The sequence below is a fragment of the Platichthys flesus genome, chromosome 21 (genome assembly GCF_949316205.1).
Source record: "Platichthys flesus chromosome 21, fPlaFle2.1, whole genome shotgun sequence".
Taxonomy (NCBI): domain Eukaryota; kingdom Metazoa; phylum Chordata; class Actinopteri; order Pleuronectiformes; family Pleuronectidae; genus Platichthys; species Platichthys flesus.
In genome coordinates, this window is record NC_084965.1 from 814,044 (window position 1) to 823,299 (window position 9,256).

At 46.9% G+C, this 9,256-nt stretch overlaps 2 protein-coding genes across 2 annotated transcripts; one reads left to right on the forward strand and one right to left on the reverse strand.

The window, feature by feature from the left end:
• Positions 1-879: 879 nt before the first annotated feature.
• tubb6 (tubulin, beta 6 class V) lies at positions 880-5,372 on the reverse strand. The gene is made up of 6 exons (XM_062379194.1): positions 5,201-5,372; positions 4,282-4,390; positions 3,841-3,951; positions 3,325-3,440; positions 2,238-2,366; positions 880-2,158 (listed from the first exon to the last, which is right to left on the reverse strand). Exons 1-6 carry the CDS (start codon positions 5,255-5,257, stop codon positions 1,340-1,342), a joined length of 1,341 nt encoding a protein of 446 aa, XP_062235178.1. The 5' UTR covers positions 5,258-5,372; the 3' UTR covers positions 880-1,339.
• A 35-nt stretch (positions 5,373-5,407) lies between these two features.
• Positions 5,408-8,958, forward strand: hus1 (HUS1 checkpoint clamp component). Its single transcript, XM_062379198.1, has 8 exons — positions 5,408-6,099; positions 6,330-6,457; positions 6,620-6,796; positions 6,882-6,989; positions 7,244-7,318; positions 7,810-7,909; positions 8,140-8,274; positions 8,542-8,958. Exons 1-8 carry the CDS (start codon positions 6,048-6,050, stop codon positions 8,622-8,624), a joined length of 858 nt encoding a protein of 285 aa, XP_062235182.1. The 5' UTR covers positions 5,408-6,047; the 3' UTR covers positions 8,625-8,958.
• The last annotated feature ends 298 nt before the right edge of the window (positions 8,959-9,256 follow it).

Genomic DNA, 9,256 nt, shown 5'->3' on the forward strand with positions numbered 1-9,256 from the left:
CTTCTCATCACCTCAGGCCCACACACAGGACACAGGTTGTTGTGTTTTGTGTTAGACAGTGATCGCTGCTGCTCGTAATCCACTACACAAACAGAACTGCTGGGAAATCAACTCTCACACAGTGGAGCGGCCGAGGGAGATTAACAGACTGTTGACGGGCTGGTTCTCCGTCTGTCGGCTGGAGGTGAGTGACCTCAACTAAACTGCTTTCTGTTCCGTTCAGGCATTCTGCTGACACATCCTTTGTGTTGAATCGTTTTCTGTTCAGTTTGGTCCCGAAGCAAACCAGAATATATTAAAACATTGAAATATGAGGTCTGTTCAGGAGAAACGGCCGCTAATACTTTTCAACAAGTTTAACACCTCTCTCAAACTCAATAACAAAACAAATATTTCAAACTTTAAAGCCTATATTAATACAAAGAAGAGTTTTTTTTAAATCCTTGTGACCTTGGATTCTCTCAAGGAGTTCCTTACATAACATATGCATGAGACAAAAAAGAGTTTATCACCAAAATCGAGTCACTTCTCCCTCGAGTGAAAGAGAACGTTAGTGCCAAGTTTGAAGAAATAACCTCAAGTTATTACAAAGAAGGAGAGAATCAGATCTACTAAACTTATTGAACCTCAACTTTTAAGTTATATCATCTTGCATCTATTACATGATCTTTGTGTTTCTTTCTATGCTAACATTTCCTCATTTGTGACACAGCTCAGGCGGATGGGAACGTCCTGATGTTTGATCATAAAACAATCCATTGGACAAGGCTGATGGTTTCACTGGTTCATCCTGAGGGAACATGAACGTGTGTGAGCTTCAGCCCAACGACGTGCAGAACAATCCATGTGTACGATAAAGATCAGAGAAAACACACAACGGACATTTAGTGTTTTTATTTCACTGCTCACGACTTCCTCACGTTTCCAAAAACACTCAAACAGAACAGAGAGTTAGGATTCTGTAAATCATGTGCTGGTTTTGAAGAAAAAACATTTGTTCCACTTTAGAGTTTTAGCATCTTGTGAACCTACGACTCCTGGTTGTGTTTTGTTCAACACACAGTTTTCTTTATAATCCAAAAACGGACCTGATCGATGTAAACAACAATAAAACAACACACAAGTGTTTACTGCTCTGACGCCCCCTTGTGGTCAGAGTCTGACATCCAGGCACAAAGAATGACTGTGGTTAGTGTGGAGAGAAACTAGCGCCCTCTGTTGGTGGGATTCTAGTAAATAAAAGTCTTTGGATTTCTGGTCAGAGTTTTTCAGCTGCTGACAAGTTGTTTGACGAATGTTCACATCACTCTGACCGTTTTTCAGACCTTCACCCGTGGCCTCACTCGTGGATCTCGTCCTCCTCGTCCTCAAAGCCCTCCTCTCCCTCGTTGGCGGTGGCGTCCTGGTACTGCTGGTACTCGGACACCAGGTCGTTCATGTTGCTCTCCGCCTCCGTGAACTCCATCTCGTCCATGCCCTCGCCCGTGAACCAGTGCAGGAAGGCCTTTCGCCGGAACATGGCCGAGAACTGCTCGGAGATCCTCTTGAACAGCTCCTGAATGGCCGTGCTGTTGCCGATGAAGGTGGCGGCCATCTTGAGCCCCCGGGGCGCCACGTCGCAGACGGCCACCTTCACGTTGTTGGGGATCCACTCCACGAAGTAGCTGCTGTTCTTGTTCTGGACGTTCAGCATCTGCTCGTCCACCTCCTTCATGGACATGGGCCCGCGGAAGACAGCGGCCACGGTCAGGTAGCGGCCGTGCCGAGGGTCGCAGGCCGCCATCATGTTCCTGGCATCGAACATCTGCTGGGTGAGCTCGGGGACGGTGAGGGATCGGTACTGCTGGCTGCCCCTCGCCGTCAGAGGAGCGAACCCCGGCATGAAGAAGTGGAGGCGAGGGAAAGGAACCATGTTGACGGCCAGCTTGCGGAGATCGGCGTTGAGCTGCCCGGGGAACCGGAGCGAGGTGGTCACGCCGCTCATGGTGGCCGACACCAGGTGGTTGAGGTCCCCGTAGGTCGGGGTGGTGAGTTTCAGCGTGCGGAAGCAGATGTCGTACAGCGCCTCGTTGTCGATGCAGTAGGTCTCGTCGGTGTTCTCCACCAGCTGGTGGACGGACAGCGTGGCGTTGTACGGCTCCACCACCGTGTCCGACACCTGGCGTGTAGAAGGCATGATCAGAAACACAACACATGACGGGGGGGGGGGGGGGGGGGGGGGACAGAGGGAGTCGCACCTTCGGGGAGGGCATGACGCTGAAGGTGTTCATGATCCGGTCGGGGAACTCCTCTCGGATCTTGCTGATCAGCAGGGTGCCCATGCCTGAGCCGGTGCCCCCCCCCAGGGAGTGCGTCAGCTGGAAACCCTGGAGACAGAAATTCAACCTTGAGATTAGTACTGACATTTGAGACAGATGTCTGTCTGTCTGTCTGTCTGTCTGTCTGTCTGTCTGTCTGTGTCTGTCTGTCTGTCTGTCTGTCTGTCTGTCTGTGTCTGTCTGTGTCTGTCTGTCTGTGTCTCTATCTGTCTCTCTCTCTCTCTGTCTGTCTGTCTGTGTCTCTGTCTGTCTCTCTGTCTGTCTGTCTGTCTGTCTGTCTGTCTCTCTGTCTCTCTGTCTCTCTCTCTCTCTCTCTGTCTGTCTGTCTGTCTGTCTGTCTGTCTCTCTGTCTGTCTGTCTGTCTGTCTGTCTGTCTCTCTGTCTGTCTGTCTGTCTGTCTCTCTGTCTCTCTGCCTGTCTGTCTCTCTGTCTGTCTGTCTCTCTGTCTGTCTGTCTGTCTGTCTCTCTGTCTGTCTATCTGTCTCTCTGTCTGTCTGTCTGTCTGTCTGTCTCTCTCTCTCTCTGTCTCTCTCTCTCTGTCTGTCTGTCTCTCTGTCTGTCTCTCTGTCTGTCTGTCTGTCTGTCTCTCTGTCTGTCTGTCTCTCTCTCTCTCTGTCTGTCTGTCTCTCTGTCTGTCTGTCTGTCTCTCTGTCTGTCTCTCTGTCTGTCTGTGTGTCTGTCTGTCTGTGGTAATCATCAGGAGAGAACCATCACATCTTGGTGCGGGTCCAGTTTTGTGTTTGTGATTTGGTGCAGATCTGAATTAATCTGGATGAAGTGAATTCAATTGATTTCATAAAGGGACGTTTGGTTTGAACTCTACTGATCAACCTTCTAGATTTGAGACATTTATGTTTGTTTGTTTATTCATTAGATATTTTCACAAACTTCAATGTGACTGGTCGTTTATGATATTTATGATATTATAATAAAGTTCCTCAGCCGGTGGGGGGGGGGGGGGGGGGGGTTATCTGTGCTTCCTCTGGAACCCAGTGGTGCTCGTCACCTGGAGACAGTCGCAGTGCTCACACTCCTTCCTCACTACGTCCAGGACCGAGTCCACGAGCTCCGCCCCCTCCGTGTAATGACCTTTGGCCCAGTTGTTCCCTGCACCTGTCTGACCTGTGGACGACCAATCAGCACAGAGGAAAACCCGTCAGTGAAATGTAAAACCATCAGCACAGCAGATGGGAACATGTGTCGGACTGGTGACCTACTTTCTGTCCCGGGCGGCAGCTGCATGTGAATCTGTGAGTGTAAGAGACTGAGGTCTAGAGCCGCTCGGCTTCTTCTTCTACTGTCAGTTCATCAAACAGCTGAGAGCTGATCTACTGCTGCTGAGGCTCGGTCACAGAGACACTGAACCTCATAGGACCACCTCTCATAGAGAAAGAGCTGCCTGTAGATACACTGTCCACTATCACCTGAGAGCCAGGCCTTCCCCTCCGGAGGTGGAGGAGACCAAAAACAGCTACAAGATGTTTTCATGGCTCAGATCTGATAAGAACCAAAGGATTGTTACCGAAGATGAAGTTGTCGGGTCTGAAGAGTTGTCCGAAGGCTCCTGAGCGAACACTGTCCATGGTTCCTGGTTCCAGGTCCACCAGCACGGCCCGGGGGACGTATTTATGTGCTGCACACAAAGAGAAGACCAGAGCACTGTGTTAGTCCCCGCCCCCTCTAACGAGCTCATCAATCAAACTTTCAATCAATCAATCAATCAATCAAACATTCAATCCATCAATCAATCAATCAAACACTATTTGTTCCGCCCATATTCATAAATCAGATCTAAACAAGGTGTGACATCATCTCCAACAGTTAAATCCACATCATCGAACGTGAGACAAAACATGGAATCTAATGAATTTAAAATAAAGTATTTACCTAGAGAGGAAGTGAGATATTAAAAGCAGCTTTGTGTTGAAAAGACTCTGACTCTCAGAGACTGTGTGTCACTTACAGGACGCCTCGTTGTAGTAGACGTTGACCCGGTCCAGCTGGAGAGACGAGTCGCCCACGTAGTCTCCCGCAGGGTCGATGCCGTGCTCATCGCTGATCACTTCCCAAAACTGATCCAGGCACAGTACAATGAAAGAGCAGAAGAAGAAAAGATGTTTAACTTCAACCAAACATTTAGTCCCTAAGCATCTTTGTCTCTTTGTGGTTGTTCAACCTGCTCGTTGTGTAAGTGATGAGTGTGTGTGTGTGTGTGTGTCTGTGTGTGTGTGTGTGTGTGTGTGTGTGTGTGTGTGAGTGTTTGTGTGTGTGTGTGTGTCTGTTCACGCCCTCTCTTCTCTCTGTGAGTTTATCACTGAGCCACAGCTGCAGATTTCTTCATCACTGATGAGTTTATTTTTACATCAGTTAAGAACCTGTCTGACTCCAGTTGGTGGAAGTGATTATTACACACACACACACACACACACACACACACACACACACACACACGCACAGTACTTTGTGTATTGTATTGTGATAATAACAGTATTAATCATCAGGAACAGTCTGAGGTTCAGATTGTAACAATTAAAAAATGTAATTACTCATTTTTGAATAATAATGTTTTGGTTCAACTTCTCTTAAAAACTTTCAGATGTATAAATCCAGTTCTGAGAGTTCCACGTGACTTCACATCTGAGAACATCCAGGAACTTGACTTCAAATAGAAACGAGCTGAATCCTCTGAGATAAGATCCAGTTCACACGTGACTTCATCTGGATCTCTGGTTTTTACACTTTAACAAATGAAATCAATGAACTGTGACACGGGTCTGAACTGTTTCAGGTTGAAATCTAAAACTTATCTCAGCAGTAAAAGATTCAAACACTCTGATCTAAAACTGTAGGATCTGAATGTGACGTCAGCGTCGTGCGTGTACCTTGGTCCCGATCTGGTTCCCGCACTGTCCCGCCTGGATGTGCACGATTTCTCTCATCTTGCGGTCTGAGCTCGGGTGAGTCCGGGTGAGTTCGGGTGAGTCCGGGTCTCAGCTGGAGTCTCTGTCTGTTAAAGGTCTTCACCGGCTGCTCTCACGCGTGGTCACGAGCCACGCCCCGGGGGGGGGGGGGGGGGGGGGGGTCCAGTTCGTGCAAGTCAGCACAACACACACGTGCTTGGTTTAAATCCCAACACTGTCACCACAGAATACACATGTGATATCAATACGTTTTATTTATTTACTTTTACTTTAAAGGAGGATTAACAATTTTTGATTCGCTGAGCAGATAATAATAATCAAGCTTTATTTGTGACACGCTGCAGAAAAGACAACAAGTCAAAGGTCAACAGAGAAACTTCACTCGTCATGATCCGTTACTGTTCAACTTTCTTTCCATTGTTAATACTTTTTTAATCCATTTTTAAAGATACGTGTTTACACTTGCTGGTTTGTTTCTATGAGATTAAATTTTTTAAAGGAAGTTCATTTTTATGGATGTAGAATTTGGCAAAAATAAATCTGACATAAATAATCAGTAATAAGACATAAGTAATAAGAAAAATCATAAACGTCGCTCACTGGGAGAAATGGATGAAAATGAAAAACAAATCGTGTTTTTAAGTGAAATGTTTTTTATTGGGATCGGTAGGAATGTATTGACAGTGGCTTGTTTCCCACGGACCTCTGATCGCACGGACCGCATCCAAACAACCGCGGCAGCGAAGTCCTCCGGCTCAATGTGAGCATCTCTCCGACTTCACGAGTCGCTTTACGGCCAAAGATCAACATGAAGTTCCGAGGGAAAATCATAGATGTGTCCTGCCTCAACCACTTCACCCGTGAGCCGCTTTACCTGCTAGCCTCTTAGCTTAGCTAACGTGCTAGCTTAACTAACCTGTTAGCTTAACTAGCCTGCTGAACTGCTAGCTTAACTAACCTGTAAGCTTAGCTAACCTGCTAACCTTTTAGTTTAGCAAACCTGCTGACCTGCTAGCTTAACTAACCTGTAAGCTTAGCTAACCTGCTGACTTAGCGCACTGTCCCTAGCTAACTTCTCCCTCCTCCCCAGGGGTCGTCACCACCATCTCGAAGCTGACGAAGCTGTGCGTCCTGAGACTGACTCCAGATCACCTGTTCTTCGTTCTGTCTGGGAAAGTGGCCAATGGAGGGGTCAGCATGTGGTGTGAGCTGTCACAGGTAAGTCACTGACCCTCCCACCTCCCTGTTACTGCATGGGACATGGACCGAACTGATTCATGGACTCTGACAGTAATGGACACGTCTTCAACCACCTGCATGGCTCAGTATCTCCAAGTTCTTTCAGCCCTTCCCGTCCGTGCGTCCTTCCTCCCTTCGCAGGCCAACTTCTTTGATGAATACCAGATGGAGGGTGTGTCCTCTGAGGACAATGAGATTTGTCTGGAGGTGACTCCAGAGAACCTGTCCAGAGCCCTGAAGACGGTCCAGAACGCCAAGTCCGTCAAGGTGAAACTGACCAAGAAGCACTGCCCCTGCCTCACCATCGCTGCAGAGCTGGTGAGTCTGCAGAGACATGATGTTCAGCAGCAGATGTGACAGCAGTGAGACGTGAGACATGATGTCCTCCCTTTGTCCCGTCCAGCCCACCCTGTCCAGCCTCAGTCGAGTCGTCACTCACGACGTCCCGGTCAACGTCATCCCCCGCAGACTCTGGCATGAATTCAAAGAACCGAGCATGCCAGACTTTGATGTGAGTGCAACACACGTCCCAGTGTTTAATCAAGCAGCGTGCACATTAACACGTTTATCTTGAAAAGGACACATGTGGTTCAAGAACAGGTCACTTTCTATGTGTCACTGAGATTCATCTGAAATTCTGAAAATGCCTTCTGTCTGTCTGGAGATGTCTCTGAATGAAACACGATGCTGCTTTAGTCTCAACATAGATTTAAACATGAGATTATCCTCTGACTCCAAAGTGAGTTTGTGTGTCTGTGGTCTCAGGTCAGCATCTACCTGCCTCCTCTGAAGACCATGAAGAGCGTCGTGGACCGGATGAAGAACCTCTCCAACTTCCTGGTAGCTTCACATTCCTCCAGAGCTGTGTCTGAGTTTAAGGGCTGGTACAGTTCCAACGTTTCAAAACCAAAAAGCATGAATGTCAGATTATTAAAGTGTTTAGTGAAACAACACATTCAGACGATGAGCAGAGAAGTTCTACGTGTTTGAGGCAGAGTTGTTGAACTTCAGACTCTGACTCCAAAGGACGTCAAGAAGCACAAGACAGCGACATTCATATCTGAATTGTGGATTAAGTTATGACAGTTATTATTATTCTTTATGAACAGTCTCTGATGTTGACCGATGACAATTTATTCCTGCCACATCCTTCTCTACTTTTAATTCCATGTGAAAGGAAGTGTTCCGGGAATTCAACAATATTATTCCAGATAGAAATTATGGACAAAAACTTTTAAAATAATAATCACAATGATTTGGTCGAAATCTACAGTGACAATTTCAAAGGTTCTCACTGTTTGTGTGTGTGTGTGTCTCTGTGTTTGAATCAGGTGATCGAGGCCAACCTGAACGGACAGATGAATCTGAAGATTGAGACCGATCTGGTTTCTGTCACCACGCACTTCAAAGACCTGGGGAATCCACCGTGGGGTGAAACTTGTTTTTATTTATATTTGTGTTTGAACAACTCTGGTCCAGACAATAATATAGATGATAAATCTCTTTTTCTCCAATTCTTTGAATAATAACTTGCTAAGATAATAAGTAACATGATGAAATGCTTCTTGGTGAAAGATAAAACTGCTCCAGTATTGAGTTAGCACTCTCTTCCTCCTCCCCTCATCCCCCCCCCCCCCCCTCCCTGCCTCCTGTCCCTGCAGGTGAAGACGCCTCACAGGAGGACAGTGCGTCTCAGAGCAGGGACCCAGAGTCCATGGCTGAGGCCAGAGTGGACATCAGGCGGTTGCAGCAGTTCCTCATGGGACAGCAGGTCAACCCCAGCAAGGCCATGTGCAGTAAGTCCACTCCTCGTCCAGCTGTGCACAGATCAGAGGGATCATCATACATCACAATATCATAATTCTATCAGGAGAGGGGTTTAGAAAACACCACTTCCATCTGCCACGTCATTCCAATAGAACCTAGAAGTGTGAAGCTCATGAAGTCAGGACTGGTGTTGGTTACTTGTGCTTTGTCTCTGCTGTAGAAAGTAAACGTCCCTGAAGGATTTCACTCTCTGCTCCATCACTGGTTGAACCTTATGTTTCTTCTCCTCCTGTCAGATATCGTCTGTCAGAGGGTCGTCCACCTGATTCTGCTGCATGAAGACGTGTCGCTCCAGTATTTCATCCCTGCTGTGGCCTAGACGCCAGAGCTCCTCAGTTAGTTCTGCTCGCTGTGAGTCTGGGGAAATGAAAACTAGACAAAACAGTTTCAGGAGTTTTTCCTGTCGGCGCCCAGCAGGAGACAAGAGTCAGAACAAAATGAAGAGTTCACCTGTCCCATGTTTCAGTGAGACCTTGCTCCTTTCCAGTCCTCCCACTGGACCTCAGGAGCACACTGACCTCTGGTGGACAGATGGTAAACACACAGGAAGTGGCGTTTGGGGCACTTGAATGAACGACAGCAAAAGTTGCACACACCTTGTTTAAGGAAGTACAGATGTTATATTTTCCATTAAAAAAAGTTGAAAAACGAAACATATTTTGATTGAAGTTCTTTTTTAACAAACACACAAACCTTGTGGCTCTTATTTGGTTCTGGTCAAGAAAGGTCTCGTTCTTTAACAATGTAAAATCTGATGCTCTCATACGTAGAGGACTGATATTCATGAGTGTGTGTGATTTGGGGCAGATTGAGCTTGAAGACCTGTTGGGCCTTGATGGAGATGTGGGATCACCTGAGAGACTTTCTAGTTCTGGGTGTGAAGTTGAGTAATGATGCACTTTGATTTTTAAGTAAAGGCAGAATGAGAAGCTGACTTGTCATTTAATGCAG